The 18,074-nt window shown below is 49.6% G+C and overlaps 1 protein-coding gene across 1 annotated transcript; it reads left to right on the top strand.

The window, feature by feature from the left end:
• Positions 1–2,212: 2,212 nt before the first annotated feature.
• TMEM230 (transmembrane protein 230) lies at positions 2,213–6,290 on the top strand. The gene is made up of 3 exons (XM_079329056.1): positions 2,213–2,366; positions 2,743–2,865; positions 5,148–6,290. The coding sequence occupies exons 1-3, from the start codon at positions 2,268–2,270 to the stop codon at positions 5,286–5,288; spliced, it is 363 nt and encodes a 120-aa protein (XP_079185182.1). The 5' UTR covers positions 2,213–2,267; the 3' UTR covers positions 5,289–6,290.
• Positions 6,291–18,074: the final 11,784 nt, after the last annotated feature.

The following is an 18,074-nucleotide window of genomic DNA, read 5'->3' as shown; positions in this document are numbered from 1 at the left end:
GGGGTGGGGTGCAGGTGGGTTGGGTGGGTTTAGCTGGGTTTGGGTTGGAATTCGGGTGGATTTGAGTGGGTTCGAGTGGATTCTGGGTGTTTTGAGTGGCTTTAGGGTGGTTTGGATGGATTTAGGGTGGGTTTGAGTGAATTTAGGTGGGTTCAGGGTGGTTTGGGTGACTTTAGGGCGATTTGAGTGGATTTAGGGTGGGTTTGAGTGAATTTTGGTGGGTTTGGGTTGTTTTGGGCGGATTTAGGGTGGGTTTGTGTGAATTTTGGTGGGTTTGGGTTGTTTTGGGTGGGTTTAGGGTGGGTTTGTGTGAATTTTGGTGGGTTTGGGTTTTGGATGGATTTAGGGTGGGTTTGTGTGAATTTCGGTGGGTTGGGTTGTTTTGGGTGGGTTTAGGGTGGGTTTGTGTGAATTTAGGTGGGTTGGGTGGGCTGGGGGTGTTTTGGGTGGATTGGGGATGCTCTGGGTGATTTCTCCTGCTGGATCCCCCATCCCGGTTGTTCAGGGGGTTCAGAAATCCCAGCAGAGCTGCCCTGGAGCCTCCAGTGGGGTTTAAAGCACCAGTGCCACATTAGAAATTTGGAATTTCAGCATTAACTGCTTTGGCCAAGCTGCTCAAGCCCCATTATTTATTTGGCTCCCAAAAAGCACAGCACTGAGCTGGTTCCTGCTCTGGAACCATTGAGATGCTCACTTGGTGTGGAGTTAAACCTGGCCCTTAAATTTGAGATCTAAACTATTGTTTATATTTATATTTATATTTATATTTATATTTATATTTATATTTATATTTATATTTATATTTATATTTATATTTATATTTTATACATATTAGTTCTCAACAGCCTCTTTCTTGTTGGTAAGTGAGGCAATGGGAAGAACAGGGCAGCTTGTACAAGTGTAAAATAGGAATAATTCTGGAGAAGCCCCTGAACAGCCTGGTAACTAATGGGACAAGAACAGAGAGCAAAATGGGGCAGAATTGGGAAATCTGGCACCTTTCAGTTGGTTTATTTGGCTTTTTCCTCCCCTGCATATTTACCCTTGGGCATGTGGGAGAGCCTGGGGGTGTTTGAATCATGACCAAAAAACAAGGATGTGTGGGGAGCAGGGAATGCCAGCCTGCAGGTGAGGGGTGTTCCCATTATCCATGGGGATGTTCTGGCTGTGTTTGGTTTTTGCACCTAAAACAAAAGCCCAAAGGTCAAACCAAAGGTTGAGTGGTGGGAATTTCGGATCAGAGAGGATTTTATAAAAGTCAATTTTACAGCAGGAGGAATGAAGCTGGGTGAGGAATGTGCCAGCAATTAGTGATGGGGAGACAAAGGGCTTCAGTTCAAGTGAAGACTCAATATTTTGAGTGGATGCATCACCTCTGATGCTAAAGAGTGTTGTGGAAACACAGTTTTTATCCCTTCCTGTTGGCACCACTGGAATACCTGCTTTTGTTCCCTTGCTTCCAGACTTTCTCAGAAAATAAAAGCTCTGTTGAGGCTGGGAGGTGTGGGGAGCCCTTCCTGCCTGTCCCTGGGAATCTGTCCTGCTGGGAGAGGTGCCCAGTGAAGCAGGGGGAGGTTGGCAGGGTGGGATGGCTCAGGGACAGCAGCTGGTCCCTGTCCCCAGTGTCCCAGCACTGGGACCCTGCTCTGCACACCCTGGGCTGTCCCTGGGGTTTGGTGACCTCACCACTCACACTCATCCCCTTGTCCTGCTCCCTCTGAGTCACTCCTGCTGTCTCCATCACACCTCCATTTCATTCCAGTTTCCAGTGGTTTGGGTTGGTTTTTTATTTATTTGGTTGTTTGGTTTTTTTCCCCAAAATTGCTCTCTTGCAAAATATTCTGGTGGTTGAAAAGCTGCTTTGTTTAGCTCTGGTTTGGGTTTATTTGCTGGTTCAGAAACAGCCAGAGCTTGGACATCTCCCTGCTGGCAGCAGGAGCTCCTTGTGGAGTGAGAGCTGGGTCAGACCCTGGGCCCTACCCTGGAATTTCAATCTAGTTTGAAGTACAGGTTCTACCTTGACTCCAATTATTGCTGCAGCTGATCCATTTTGCATTTTAAGTTTCAAATGAAATGCTTAGATCCTCTGTTGGAAAAGTTTGAACTGTGAAGAGGAACAGAGGTGCCCTTTGGGTGGCAGAGCCCTGAGACAGGAGTTTCTCTCCAGAACCTTCTGTTCTGTTCTCTCAGGCTGCCTTACTCAGGTTTCTCTGCTGGTTCTGCCCCTTCCCTTCCCAGGCTGTAGCTGATGCCCAGCCCCCCCTGGCATGATGCCATCCAGGACCAACCTCTCTGCTGGGATTCCCAGTAGCAAAGTCAAATACTCCAAGCTCTCCAGCACTGATGATGGATACATTGACCTGCAGGTAAAAAGTGGGGAAGGAAGGTGTAAAACCACAAGGGTGGGCAGCCACATCTTGGCCTTGCACAGGCAGCAGCTTCTCGTGCATCTCTGGAGCAGCTGCAGCTCAGGGAGGGACAAGGCCAGCTGGGAGTCAAACCCTTCCCCTCTGGAAAGCCCAAAGAGCCTTCCTGGGAACAGGACTGGGAGTAAGGGCTGCCTCAGCAGGGTCTCCATGGCAGAATTCCTCCTGGAGGGGCTGTTACAGAGCCTGGCAGCAGAGCTGCTGCTGCACTTTGTCCTGTGTCACCTCTGCCAGCTGTGGGGTCACATCTGTGCTGCACTGGGAGGGGAGCTGGGCTGAGTTCAGCTGCTCAATATTTGGGTTTTTTTCCATCCAGTTCAAGAAAAGCCCACCCAAAATCCCCTACAAGGCCATTGCACTGGCTGTGGTGCTCTTCATGATCGGGACCTTCCTCATCATCATCGGAGCCCTGCTGCTGGCAGGGTACATCAGCAAAGGGGTGAGTGTTTCATGGCACCTCTGCTCTGCTCCTGCCTGTCCTCAGAGCTGCCCTCAGCCCCCACTGGCCAGCAGGTGACAGGAAACATCCTCAGGCTGCACCAGGGAGGGTTTGCATTCAGAATTAGGAAAGGCTTGTTGGGGAAGGGGTGGGAAAGGCCTGGCACAGCTGCAGTGGTGGAGTCCCCGTGCCTGGGAGTGTTCAGAACACCAGGGTGTGGACATGGGGTGACCCTGGGGGTGGTCTGGGTCATGGTTGGATTTGATGACCTGGAAGGTCTTTTCCAGCCTCAAGGATCCTGTGATCATGCTCAGTGTAGAACTTCAGAGCCACAGGAATTGATTCCCACCATGGCCTGGCTGTGCTGGCAGCCCCTTTCCCTGGGATCCTGCACTCAGGCTGGCTGGAGCAGGCTCAGAGCTGGGCTGGCCACCTGCAGGGAGGGCTGAGAGTCCCTGGGGAGGTGACATCCCTGTCCTGGAGAGATCTCAGCCCGTGCAGATGGTGCAGGGGCAGGGAGGAGCTGCCAGACCCCGTGTGGGGCACAGCAGCACTTCCCCATCTGGCTGTGGTTGGATCTGCTCCTGCAGTTCTGGGTGTTTCTCCCTGAGCTCTGGGCTCAGGGCAGAGCTGGCAGCTGTGTTATCTCTGGCAGCAGCAGCCTCTGGGCTCTATCAGCAGCTCTCCAGCACAGATCCCTGGGCTCACTCACAGCTCCCAGCCCTGGCTGCACCTCCAGGGGGGTCCCTGCTGAAGGATGGGGACCCTTGAGAGCTTCTGCAGCAAGGAGGAGGTGCCAGGACAGGATTAAGGGCTCAGCCTGACAACAGCTGAGATATTTCTGATGGAAGGAAGATGGATTTTTGTTGTTGGCTACTGCTGGGAGCCAGGGAAGCAGCTTGGATTTCTCACACTGCTCAAGGAAAACATAAGAGAAAATAATTATAACAATGATTGTGCACCTGCAAGGTGTGTGAGAGATGTGATTGTTTTCATGAAAGCATGTTTACTGAGGGTGTCACCTCTCCTGCACCAATGGAATCATTCCTGTCCTTGCTACCATGAACTACTCTATATAAGTGTAGTGTTTCTTTAAATAAGGAGTTTTTTACCTAGGGATTTTTGTTTCTTCATTGCATGAAGAAGTTTGTTGCCATATTCTTTTTGCTGCTCCCATAGCCCAAATGAACAGGATTTTTATTTCTCAGCTTACCAGGCCTTGGGGATGGATCCCAGAAGCAGGAGATGGTTTGGGTTCAAAGGATCTTACAGATCACCTCACTGCAGGCAGGGGCACCTTCCCTGAGGCCAGGCAGGGTGGGAGAGGGAGGAGAGCCCCTCCTGAGCTGTCACTGCCAGGGCTGGGGTGCTGTGGTGTCTGGATAGCTCCTGAGGCAGAATTCAGCTTCTCAGCTAGCCAGGAATGAGATCCTGGGAGTCACTGTAGAGATTCCAAAAGTAACTGTATTTCTTCAAAGGGTTCTACCAGCCAAATCCAGATACATAGCACAGCAAGGGGTTTTTATAGGTTTTAGGGGGATTGGGATTCTAACCAGTAAAATTATAAATTGAGAACTGGACACTGCTGAAGGCCTAGGCACATTTTAGCTAGGCCTTTTTTCTCAAGTTCTAAGTATTTTTTTCAGGCTATGAAACTTTCCCAGCTCCAGCCAGGATTTTTCCCAGGCTGGAGACTTTTTCCTCTATTGTAAACATCAGACAAGGAATCATAACAGAGATAAACACCTGCAAGGTCCATGAGGAAGTCAGGGAGGAGAGATGACTCTTTCTCTGACCAATGATCTGTCTGTATTTTGTTTTGCACAAAGTGCCTTATTTAAGGCAATGGTTTCTTTCAATAAATTGCTCTTTCTTGCTCTTTTCTGCACCAAGCAAGAGAGTGTCTTGCTGTCTTTTCACCACTCCCACTCAACAGAGAACTTTCCAATTACTTTGATACTCTAGGTGAAAAAAAAAAAACCAATCATCCAGTAAAGTTAAAGACCAATAGAAACCCTAAATGATAAGGGGGATTTGGTAGGGAGAGAACATTTCTCATTAACAGTTTCATTGCCTCAGGGGGGAACATTGTCATTAACAGTTTCCTTGTCTCAGGGGGGAACATTGTCATTAACAGTTTCATTGTCTCAGGGGGGACATTCTCATGAGCAGTTTCATTGTCTCAGGGGGGACATTCTCATGAACAGTTTCATTGTCTCAGGGTCTGAGATCCCCTTTAGGCCCCCCTGTGCCACCCCCTGCCCTGCTGTGTGTCCCTGCAGGAGACAGACCGAGCCATCCCGGTGCTGATCATCGGCATCCTGGTGTTCCTGCCGGGCTTTTACCACCTGCGCATCGCCTACTACGCCTCCAAGGGCTACCGGGGCTACTCCTACGACGACATCCCCGACTTCGACGACTGAACTGCAATTAATCCTGCCCTAATTAGGTTGGTCAGAGCTGGCAGTTCCCCTGGAATAGCTGCTGTGGTCCCTGGGATTCAGGTGTTGCAGGTTTTCCACTTTGGGGGTGAGGGCTGGAGCCCGGGATTGACCAAAAGGAATTGCAAAGAATTTAGGATTTATTTTTTTGCTCTGGGGGTTGTGTAATTCTGCTCACTGGGAAGCTCTTGCAGTCTTTGCAATTTTCCAAAAAAAGATGATCTGGTTTCAGCAGCAGATACTTGTTTTCTAGAGTTTATTTTAGCATTCCATGAGATTGTGCTTATTGTTGGGCTACTTTTGCACACAAACCATAGTTAAATTCTCCTTTTGCTCTCTGTCCATCAGAAATGCTTCCAAACTACTGGTCCTGAGCTTGCCTGGAGTAAATAAAGTCTGATGGGAGGGGGGAAAGCAGCAGTTGCAGGAAGTGATTTCCACACAGTGCACTTGCTCCCCAGCTCCCTGTCAGACTGACCAAGCTCATTTCCTCACAAACACACCCTTCCCAAATGAGCTTTCCCCTGCTGCTTTTGGCAAAACCTGCTCATCCTTCACAAGGACTGGTGTTGGAGTTTGCCTGTTGTTTAAATAACCAGATGGATACTGGGAGAAGGATTGGAACCCAGACTCAGGTGTCTAAATACCAAAAATCTTGGGCTTGACAAATGTGGGTATTGGAGACGCTTGAATTCCAGCTGTCTGTCTTTTGGAGTCCTTTAGTCCTTGTATAGATAATTAGCAGTGCAGACCTGCCCAGGCCAGGGAAGAGAAGTTCCCTGTGTAGTTTGTGCTGAACAAACCCCCTCTGGATTGCTTTGCCAGCTTTGCTGATGTGTCATTCAGGGAAAACAGAATGATGCTTCCACTTCTGTGAGGTAAAACCAGGCTGCTCCTGAGCTGGGGTGTCTTGGTGTCCTGGAGAACGAGCAGTGATGCAAGTGGATGCATTTAACATGAATAAAGTTCTATATTCTCTGTAAATGTAAGTCTGTCTTTCCCACCTTCACAGGTGTCACAGTGCACTAAAAACTGTCCTGGGCTTTGGGTGCTGTTGCCTCCAGCTCCCAGGTGCTGCTGGAGTGAGGGAGGCAGCAGCTCTGGAGCAGCCCCAGCACTGTCAGTGTGCACACAGCACTCCACAGTTGTCACCTGAGCCTGGCTGGGCTGAATGTTCTGGAAGGAGGGGCAGGAGTGACTGACAGTGCAGAGCAGTGCAGGCCATGGAGCTGTCCACAGATCAGGGCTGGACAAACACCTTGCTCTGAATGTACTCCTAGAATTGCTTTTTTTCCCTTCCTCCAGTGCTCCAGATTAAACCCAAACCCTGAGCCAGGCTGGTTTTTTTAACCTGTGTCTCTTCCTCACTTGTCTCTACTCCCCTGTGTGAATCCCAGTGCTGCACTCTGAGGAAGAGCTGGTTAAATTCAGGATCTCCCTTTCCACCTCTGGAGGCACAGCTGGGCACATTCCCTCCCTGCTGCCAGCCCCAGCTGCTGGGTTGGCTCAGGGGACAAGGGACACTGCTGCTGGCAGCAGCTGGAATGTGTCAATTCCAGCTGGCTCTGGCCAGGAGAGCAGCTGCTGACGTCAAACCATGAATCAGCCTCTCTCAGGGAACAGAACCTGGGTTCATTTGGAGAGAGGAAGTGGAAGGGAAGTTTAGATGGAAAAAGCAACCAGGGAGGGAGAAGATGCAGAAAGTTGGGAAGGGGGGATCACCTAAGCAGGATAAATGTAGGGGACAGGAGAAGAAACTGGACTTGGATGATCCTTGTTCCTTCCAACTTGGGGCATTCTGTGATTCTAAGAACAGGCTGATGTTCCTGGAGGACAGGAATTAATGAATTTACTTTTCTTTGATGGAAGCAAAGTCCTCAGGCAGCACAGTGGATAAATAAGCAGGGCTGGGTGAGGGATGATCAGAAGAAAAAGTCCTCTGCACAGGGTTTTTTTTAAAACTGGGGAAAAAAGAAACACTTCTAGGAAAGAAAAAGGGGCTCTGACCACTGTCAGCTGACATCAGGGTTTTGGGGAGCCCTGACTGACTCCCTGCACAGTGAGGGGAATGGGGAAAGGCCTGGGAAGGAGTTTGTGGTTCTAGAGCAGGGCTGGAATGACAAGTAAGGCACTGATGAATGAGGGTATCACTGAATAGCTGCTCCCTTTGTGGAGCATCCTCCATTCCAGGCAAGGCAGCTGTCTCAGAGAAAAACACTCAGCATTTATAGAGCCTGATGGTGTTAGAGTGCACAGAAGCTCTGGAGAAAGAACATGCAGGCAGATTCCAGGCTTTTCTCTGGTTTATGAGTGTCTCCTCAAAGCCATTCTTTGATTCTCTTGCAGGGTGTAGTTTCATCATTAATTACCCACTGAATTTAACACCATGGAGTTGGAAAGATTTGGAAATGTGATTCTGGAGTCCTGTGGCCTGAGCTACTAGCAGTACCCCAGAAATTCTCCTGGTGTATTCATTAGAATTAGAAAAACAAAGATTTTAGTCGAGCTCTTTTTTTTTTTTTTTTTTTTTTTTTTTTTTTTGGAATGAACAAAGCCAGAATTATCCAAAGTATTATGCAAATGGTGCCATGAACCCTTGAAAGAAGAGGCAGAAATTGTGCTCTAGGTTGTCTGAAGTGGTGAAGGGATGGGGAGGAGTTTCACCAGACTGGGGATTGTGTGTGAGCTGCAAGGCCAGGGGAGCCCCAGCCCTGAAGGGATCCTTGCCCTGTCCCAGTTCCCCAGCCACAGTGACTCTCATGCTGAGGATTTTGCACATTTCCATACACAGATCCATGTAAAGAGACATAGAATCGTTAAGAAACCTTTAATTAACATCACAGAGTCCAACCATTCATTCCCCAGTGACATCATTCCCAGTGCAGGGAAGCAGCTGCAGGCTGTGCAGGCCAGTCCTGGGAGAGCAGGTGCCAGTTCTCCAGACTTGTGCCATGGATCTTTCTGGCATCACTGCTGCTCCTTCTCTCTGAAATTCCCCACGTGCTGCTGGAAGCCCATGGGGTGGGGAGAAGAGCAAAGCCCAGCACTGGTGCCATGGAAATTCAAGTTTGTAACTCCTCATTCACGTTTTCTCAGCAGTGAATTCCATTGCCTCTCACTTTTTGGTAACCTCATCCTCAGGGCCTGGCTGGGTGTTGTCCTGTTTGGGAAAGGTGTGAGGGGGCTGGGCAGGGCAGCAGGGCTCTGACCTTAGTCCTGACAAGAAGTTTTGTGAAACAACACAGAGAGGATGTGAAGCTGCAACTCCTGGGCTGTGAATAGAGCCATGAACCCAGAGCTGTGTGTGAGCAAACAGAACATGAGCAGCAGCATCTCTGCTGCTTCCCTGGGGCCCTTCTGCTGCAGCACTCAGCCCAGCCTGGGCTTGCTCTCTGTCACCTGCAATTAGCCAAATTCAGCATCACTCTTCACAGAGAGGCTCCTTACAGAAATAGGGATTTGCTGCGCCACAAAGGCCACGTAAAAACCCCTCAGGGCAGGAAGAAATGACTCAGCACAACTTCCAGAGGGATCTGTGCTGTGCCCTGCTCTGAATGAGATTCAAGTGCTCTCCACACTCCTCCCCTTGTGCCTGCTCCTTAAAAGTCTGAACGTCAGCCCATCCATGGGACTGCTCCTCATCCCCTCTGCCTGAACTTCACCTGGAGCCCTCTCCTGGCCCTTCCCTTGGGGTGTTTGTCCTGCTCTTCTCAAGATCTCTGCCCTGAGAGCTCCTCCAGGGCTCTGGCTGGTCCTGCCTTCCCAGCTGCCTCTCGCTGTTGCTGTCTCAGGAGCTGCATCCCTTCAGCAGGTAGGGAACATCCCCCAGCCCTTGCATCTCCCTGGCCCCCAAGCACTGCAGACACACTCCCAGCTCAGGCCAGCCCTGCCTTCCCTTCCTGCCTTCTCAGCCTGATGAAAATAAACAATTTTTGCCGTTTTCCCAGGCTCTGTGCTGGCCCAGCTGTGCTGCCCTGCTCCAAGGCAGGTGCTGGTCCCACTCCTGTGTGGGATGAGCACGTGCACAGCATTTCCTCTCCCCCTCCTGAGTACAAAAGCAGCTTGAGGTTTTTAAGGAATGCTGGATTTGAATAAAAATAGTCCAGACAGTCCAGCAAGGCCATGACACAGCCTCCCAAGAGAGTTGGCTTTGTTCTGAGGTGGAGCCAAGGGTCGTGGGGGGAAGAACTCGATTGTTGATTAGAAATTATTGTTTCCAATTGATTGAATTGACTGGTTTGCTGTTGTAGGCTCAGGCAGACCATGGTTTGTGCTGGTTCAGGACTTGTTTCTCTGAGCTTTTCCTTCCCTGCTTTCCTGTGTCTGGGAAGGGATTAAGGAACTGCTTTCAGTTGGAAGTAAGGCAATTACTGGGAGCCGCTCTGTGGCCTGCATGGACAGAGCTTTCTTCTGATAAGAATCAGGAAGTGACATTTCCTTCCTCCACACTGTACTTGGGCTGGATTCTGAGCCATGCTGTTGTCCTCATCCCTGGGCAGCACAAAGGGACCTCCCCTCCCACAGCAACACAGATCTATGAGGTTCATGCAGAGCTTTTCCAGCTCTGCAGTTACAGAGAGGAACAAAACTGAGATGAATCTTCTTTGAGAGGACTTTCAGCTCCTGTGAAACAGCAGGTTTGGCACTGAAGCAAAAATTCTGTGGCAGAATCACTGTTTCATCCTGGGCTGTTAAAGCAAAGGGCAGCAAATCCACTAGTCACCACTAATTAATTTTGTTTTGAAATATTTACTTGGGCTGAAGTAGTAGCTGCTCTTAAGTCTTTAAAGGATTAGCTGCCTGCTACTCTTTCATGCCTGCAACCATTTATTTAAGCTGTTGCTGCAAATCACGCTGTTAACCTGTCATGAGAGGTTTTAACCTTCCTTCTCTTGTCAGTGGGAAATGCCTGCTGCAGATGGCCCTGCTGATGTGACAGAAATTAAACATCCACTCAGGTCCTCTGGGCTCTTTCCCCAGCTTCTTCAAGGAGGGGCAAGACAGAAAATGTGATAATTGTCTACATCAGGGTGTTGCAAAGCCTGAGGAGGGGCTGTGAGGAGGTTGGGAACATGAGCTGGTTGATGCAGGAGCATCAGTTTCTCAGCTAAAGCCACGTGTAGCAAAGGAAATGCTCTGGATCTAGAACAAATCCTCGAAGAAAACTGAGAATGCCTCAGCAAGGATTATTTCTTACTCTCAGGCACATGTTTAGTGTACAAGGGAAAGATGTCAGGTCTTTAAACCTACAGATACTAATTAGCATCACCATATAATTTTCTAGCAGTTTTCATTAATGTGTCATTAGAAGAAGTCTGCCAGCTCCTACAATCCTCATTTTTCTTGTCTCTCAACACTAACAGTCCATATCACAGCATGACCTCTTCCCTGCTATTTTGGGTGGTTCTTTTCCAGACAAATGCCTTATTTTTTCTGTATTTGATACTGGAGGTCAAGTGAATCCCCTCTGTCTTCTATTGCACAAGAACAGAGGCAGGATTGTAAGAGGGCCAGTGCAAATGCATGCCTAAAAATAAACCAGTGGAAGGTCTCCAGCTTCAAACACAAAAAGAGTATTTGTAGAGGTCTCTCTTTGTTGCATGATCACATTTCAGATCACTGGGGAGACACTTCAAAGTTCAGCTCACAAACAGCTCATGGTTTAATCCTCCCCATCAAACAATGGCAACTCTTTGACTTGGATCCCTGGCAGCTGCCACCCTGAACCCCTGGAGCTGGCAGAGGCTCCCTCTGGAGTGGATCATGGGCCAGGGGCAGTGTCTGGGATGTTGTCCTGGGCTGCTGTCTCCCACCCTGGCTGTCCCAGTCTGAGGTTTCTCCTTAGACCCCAGATCACCTCAGAAGGACATGCAGTGGTTCAAATCCTGGTTTTTCCTGAAGCAATCAAAGAGAGATTGCTGGGGATGGTTTCCAGAGGCTTCAAGGATTGTTTATAGTTTCTTATCTCAGGGACTTTTTGCCCGGTGTGCTCAGCTGGGCATCCAGGCTGGAATCTGCCTGGTGAAGGCAGAGCTTATTTTATATAGTTTGAATTACCTGCTGCATGTTTACAACAATTTTCCAATCCAATTCAAGTTAAATGGTCCAGCTCTGACCCCATCCAATCTAAAAGTGCCAGCATGTCACCCAATATGGATGACAGGGAGAAGAAGAAGGAAGAAATATCCACCCCCCAAATTCTCCATCTTGGCCACGTGTCCCTTATCATAAACATTCTCAAAAATCTATTTTTCTACGTTCTAACAATCTAATTTACACTTTACTAATTTTGGTGGCTTGTTTCCATTCTCTCTGTGTTGGTAATTTCCTCCAGGGGTTAGAATTCAGCCCCTGAGACACCAGGGTCTCACTCAGGGGAATTTGAGACCTTCACCATGGGGGTTTTGAGACCCCCCAAGGAGGCCAGGGGTACACCCTGAGCTCCCACACCTGTCCACAGGCCTGGGGCTGCAGGGGGACAGGCAGGCCCAGAGCCCTTCTCCCACCTCTGCTGGAAACAATTCACCAGTGGCAAGAGGGGCCAGAGCTTGCAGAACACTTCACTGACTCCAATTAAGAATAGCAGAGAGGTGGTACTTCAGGCAGGGAAGGGGTTAACCAACTACAGGGCAATTTTCAATTTTTGGAGGAGAAGTTGGAGTTCATTGTTCCAGGCTCTCTGTGGATTTCTTTTTAGTCCTTTCATCTCTGATTCTTGGTTTCCATCATAAAAGGGGTAGCTAGTACTTCCTCCTTCTGTGTTCACTTGGCCTGTGAGCCTTTCAGGGCATGGCCTGTGCCTTCACCTGTGAGCAGAGCACAGAGGGCTGTGCTGGCAGGAACTATAAATAGAGAGCCTGGCCAGCCCTGTGGCATCCCTGCTTCTATAATTGCCCACTCTGCACCCCGTGACAAGCCTTGCTCCAGCTGCCAGAGCAAGGAGGAACTGAGGGTGTCTCCAGAGCTGCCCCTGGAGCTCTGCCTTGGGCTCAGTTCTCCCTCTGCCTCCACGAGTTCTGTTTTTCCTGTGTGTGAGTGACCACTCCCAGTGTCTGCCCAGTGGGGTTTGGGCAGCTCAGTTTCAGCAGCTGCTTTGTAGAGAGCTCCTGGTCTAACTCATGTCTCAGTACTTGTTTATTTTGCCTTCTGCCCCTTGCTGGAGGAGGTGTCTGTGTCACTCCTGATGTCACTGTGTGGTTTTGTTGCTATGTGCTCACACGAGGGATTAAATGAGTCACAGGGTAAAAGTGACCCAAGCCCATCCTTCCTCTCTGAGGATGTTCTTGGGGAATGACTTGCAAGTGGGTTAGAGCAGGGCCTGTGTCTCTGCTCTCACTTCTCTGCTGAGGGATGAGTAAGCAGCCACCAGGCACTGCTGCCTGTGCTGAGCAGAGTGAAGGACCTTCACTTGAACTCCCAGTGCAGGTGCCTTAAGAAAGCCTCTTTTATTCTGTCCTATGAAATTCTTCTAATGCACTTCAAAATGATTTTGTGCACCATGTCCACCTCACACTAAAAGTAGTTTAAGTGGGAATGAGCTGCCCTGGTTCTGCTTATCCACATTTCTCCACGGCAGCTGCTCTTTATTCCCAGAGCTTTGAGCAGCCACACGTGAACGTGACACAAGGTGACAAATCCCAGCTTGTCTCCCTCTTGAAGACCATCCCTGCAGATGCCTCAGGGCTCATTGGATGGGGAGAAGATCTAATGGAACAGAACTCCAGGGTGAGGGTGCTCAGGAGAGCAAAACCATCGGGCCCTGGGCTCCTGCCATGCCTCTGCTGCTGCCTCAGTGGAGCCAGATGTGGCTCCAGAGATTCAGCATCCTGACAAGGAGAGCCTGGCAGGAGAACAGACAGGCAGGACAAACACAGGCTGCTGTCCTAACCCCCTCCTGCCCCCACTCTCCCCAGGATTGAAGGGCTCTGGGCTCATTTCAGGTGCTGTGCTTTTGGGAAGCAGCCTGGGGATGAACTCAGAGAGATGACTCAGCCCTGTCAAACACAAGCCCCTGATTCAGCAAGTGAAATCTCATTTCTTTGGTACAGCCCTGAGGTATCAGACAGAGCAGCAGCAGGAAAACTGCCTCCTCCTGCAGAGCACAGGCTGTCCAGCTGAGTTAGTGTCACTGGGAGCACTCTCCCTGCCCTGCACTCCTGACAGCTTGGGATGAGTATCCCGTGGCTAGCATGGCTTGAGCCGTGCTACAGGGACAAGAGAGGGAACTGGGATGGTTGTTTGTACTCTACTGCTTGTTTATACTCTCCTGGTGGTTTGCATTCTCCTGGTTGTTTGCATTCTCCTGGAGGTTTGCACTCTCCTCGCTGTTTGCATTCTCCTGATTGTTTGGACTCTCCTGGTTGTTTATACTTTCCTGGTGGTTTGCACTCTCCTCACTATTGGCACTCTCCTGGTGGTTTGCATTCTCCTGGTGGTTTGCACTCTCCTCACTGTTGGCACTCTCCTGGTGGTTTGCATTCTCCTGGTGGTTTGCACTCTCCTCACCATTGGCACTCTCCTGGTGGTTTGCATTCTCCTGGTGGTTTGCACTCTCCTCACTGTTGGCACTCTCCTGGCGGTTTGCACTCTCCTGGCTCCCACAACCTCGTCTCCACTTACAAAATACTTCACAAACCCAAAGCTGAAGGAAGGTCCCCTCTCTCCAAAAGCTGCCAGAGGGGAAACCACGGTGAGAGGAGCACAGGGACCCTCCTGCTTCACTCACTCACGGATCCCGGGCTGCTCCTGCCCCATCCCGGCTCGGCAGCGGCTCTGCCCCGCGGGTCGCTGCTGCAGCCTCGGGAATTTGAGCACTTGGCCGAGATGCTCTGACCGAGAGCTCTCTCTGCTACCGACAGCACTCTGCACTAATTAAACTCCCTGCAAATTCTTCCTGCCTCCATTTTGCAGTACAAAGCGGGGGTTGAGCTCGGCTGGCAGAGCCCATTTCGGAGAAAGAAACACGGGTTTTTTTACTCGACGTCCACCTGACACTGGGGGGAACAGCGAGCCAGGGGAGTCCCGAGATAATGATAAATGGTGGGTGGGGAGGGAGGAGTTTCCCCCCAGGTGGTGTAGGTGGCATTTGAACCAAGGGCTGCTCACACTTGCTTTCCTCACCTCAGAGTGACACCAGGGTCTGCCCAGCTCTCCCCACAGTTACCATTCCATATTCCACAGGGAGAAGCAAAAAACCCCCACTGATGGTGAGTTGTTAACCTTTTTTTTTTCTAATTTGGGGGAGTTTCCACTCACCTCCTAGGCTGCTGTTGAAATAGCAGAGGTTCCATTTTAATTTAATCTAATCCAGTGAAAGATATTATCCCATATTATCCATACACAGGAGTGCTGGTTCTTCTTAACTGCTGAACTCCATCTGTGGGATCCACATAGAATGTTATTAATCTAATGCAAGGCCGGCTATTTTTATTTTTAATTTTCTTTTTTTTTTATATTATAAAAACTAAACTCAAAACATGCCAAGAAAACAAGATTGGAAATGAGCTATGTATCCCAGACCCAAACCAATTATAGGATCATGGGATGGTTTGGGCCCATTGGAAGGGACCATCTCGTTCCACTCCCTGCCAAGGGTGAGGATGCCATTCCCTAGATACCACCCCTGGATGTCAAGTTTTGGTTTGGTCTTTTGGACATCCTGTGCTCAGATCAATGATTCACATGGCAGCAGAGACAACTCTTGGATTTAAAATGGAAAATTTGAGCAAGAGACACCGGCCAAAAACATTTCAGCATTGAAATTTATGCCAGTAATGTCCGTGCTGCATCTGAGGAAAACCCTGACCCACAGTCCTGCCTTTCCTTTTTGATCCACACAGAACCACAAAGAAACAACCAAATTAAAGCTGGGGAATGTTCTCAGGAAAGCTTCCTTGGACTGTTGTGATAGGGTGCAGGTAAGCCCCTGAGTGAGCTTTGAGGAGCCCAAATAATCCAGACAAGATGCAGAATAGAGGAGGAAACAAAGGGAATGTGTCTGCTTCTGGATCTCAAAGACCTGCACAGCAAATGATTAATGACTGCTAATTTCTCCTGCTGTGTGCTCATGAAGGACATGCACATCCCATGGCTCCAATTCTTCCAGATTTTTAAGGATGTGTGAATCATTCAGGCAGGAGTGATTGAATGTTTAGGTAAATACCTCAGGGTTCTTCACTACATTTTAGTAATACAAATTATATATGTCAATAATCCCAGTAAAATTGTTTCTTCTTCTGTAGTTGGACAGTGTGATGGCATAAAATGGGCTCTGACTTCCTGAACAGGGGAAATGCCAGGGAATTTTCTCAGACTTTGTAGTATGGGAGGCCACCTGGAAGGGAATTTATCAATTTAATATGAAAAAGGACTGAAAAAGGCTTTACTGGTTTGAGCCCATGGTTCCAGGGGGTCTAGCTGTGTCAAATTCAATTCTTGGAGCACTAAATCCACCTTTATCATCCTCCCCTGGCTTGTCCTTGGGATTATCACAACCCTGAGGTCTTTATCTGTCACTTTTCAATCTGACTGATGTGTTTTCTCTCACTGTATTATGTGTATTTCCCTCTGCCATGTTTCACCTGAGCAGGGCAGGTTGGAAAATCATAACACCCAAAAATAAAATAAACAGAGCTGTGTCTCTGTGCCTGATCCTGAACATAGGGAGGCCTTGCAGGGACACTGAGCACACACAATCTGTCTTCCTGCACAAACTCCTGATAACAGCAAAACTGCTGCAGCCTCCATCAGTCTGGCACTGCTAAAATGACCCTCCCATCACGGCCCCACACTCCCCCACCCTGACAAACAAAGGCTTTTAAGGTTTAAAAGCTGCACTGAAGTTTGGGATAAGGCCAGGTATTGAATAATGCCAAGGATCAATATCCATAATCAGGCGTTTGCCTTAGCCCTGCCCTATATAGTTCTCCATATGTTCTCACTGGAAAACCTTTTAGAAGCTTAGCCAGGAGAGTATTGCAGTGAACGTGGAAAAAAAAATGTGCCTGAGGATAAGCACAAATGCTCCAGAGGCTTCTTAGGGTCTCTGGTTTTAGAGTAAGCTGCTGGGTTTTCACGGGTCAGATGAAACCCTCTTTATGGGGGAGTGGGAGGAAGGGGTGGGACAGCTGGTGAGCAAACACCCCACCAGCATTCCTGGTTGGCAAACGCTGCGCAAACAGCAACCCAAAAGATTAACAGAGAATTGCAGGGCTGGGTGAAACAGGGTGCAGTTAGTGCCAGTGGTCTGGGGACTAAGGGCTAAGGACTCAGGGCTGCACCTTAATTAAAAAGCAGCAGGGCTGGGGGACAAAGGCCAGCGTGGATCACTCTCCTCAAGGCCAGCCGGTGTAAGAGAAAGGGCAGCAATCAGCTGCGGGGCTCGGCTGCACACAACAGCCCCGGGGAAGGGAAGGAGCCACGAGCTGATGTCTCTGAGAACGGCACGTTCTGGAAAGGGCAGGACACGAATTAGAGTGAGTTAAGGTTGTCACAAGCCATTAGGGATGTCAGATGGTGCCAGAGGGACGTGGGAGAGGCAGTGTCCAGCTCTGAGGTCTGTCACGTTTGTGTCACGTTTGTGTCACATTGTCCCGGCCCCCAGCAGAAAACTGGAAATGTTCGGAAAAATGGTGTTTTCGTATGAGGCTTGTGGATGTGGTGGAGGTGTCATCTTTTAGGGGACTCAGTTTAGCCTGCTTTAGTACAAGAGGGGAGGTTTAGGTTGGCCATCAGGAGTTTCTTCACATTGGAACGGGCTGCCCAGGGAGGTGGTGGAGTTACCAGCCCTGGAGGTGTTGAAGGGATGACTGGATGTGGCACTCAGTGCCATGGTCTGGTGGGATGGTTGGTGGTGATTTGGAACAGACTCAGAGGCCTTTTCCCACCTGAATAATTCTGTGATTCTTTTTTACTCTCTAAACTCACTCTCCTACTGTAAAAGCTGGATTTTTTTCCTAAAAGATAGCAATATTAAAAAAAAAAAACCAAAACAAAAAAAAAAACAAAAAGAAAGCAAAGCCCCAAGAGGGCCAGGGCTCGGGGTACCAGGCAAGCATTTTCCTGGAGGATGGAGAGAGACCCCCAGATGAGGAGTCTTTGGGGACCTCTATCCATCAATATTTATCAATATCCATCAATATCTGCAGGGAGGTGTCAGAGATGGAGCAGGCTCTGCTCCCTGGGGCCCAGCAAATGGACAAGAGGCAAAGGGCAGAAATGGAAACAAAATTCCATCTGAACATGAGGAAGAGCTTTCCTGTGTGGGTGACCAAGCACTTATTCCTAGAACCAGAATAACAGAATAACACAACCTCCTGCGCTGGAAGGGACCATCAGGATCACTGACCCAACTCTGAGCTTTGCACAGGACATCCCAACAATCCCACATGTTCCTGAGCGCCTTGTCCCAGCTCTCCTGGAGCTCTGCCATCCCTGAGGCCACGGCCATTCCCTGCTCAGTGCTGCATTGCCCAGAGAGGCTGCGGAATCCCTCAGCGGGGATATTCCAAACCCTTCTGGACACAACCCTGTGCCATGTGCTGCGGGCTGCCCCTGCCTGCGCAGCCAGCTTGGACCAGACGCCCCATTGCGCTCCCTTCACCTGCCCCATGCCGTGACTCCGCGATGTGCGTCCTTCATGCACACAGCGTTAACACAGCCCTGCGCTGGAGGCTTCTCCCTCAGGGAGCAGAGGCTGTTTCCCCGCCGAGCGGGGGGCCGCCATGGCGGCCGAGCGCTGAGGGAGCGGGGCCGGGCTGCGCCATCTTG

This window comes from Erithacus rubecula (assembly GCF_903797595.1).
Source record: "Erithacus rubecula genome assembly, chromosome: 29".
Lineage (NCBI taxonomy): Eukaryota > Metazoa > Chordata > Aves > Passeriformes > Muscicapidae > Erithacus > Erithacus rubecula.
The sequence above is the reverse complement of the archived record's forward strand: the minus strand, read 5'-3'. Positions and strand labels throughout refer to the sequence as shown.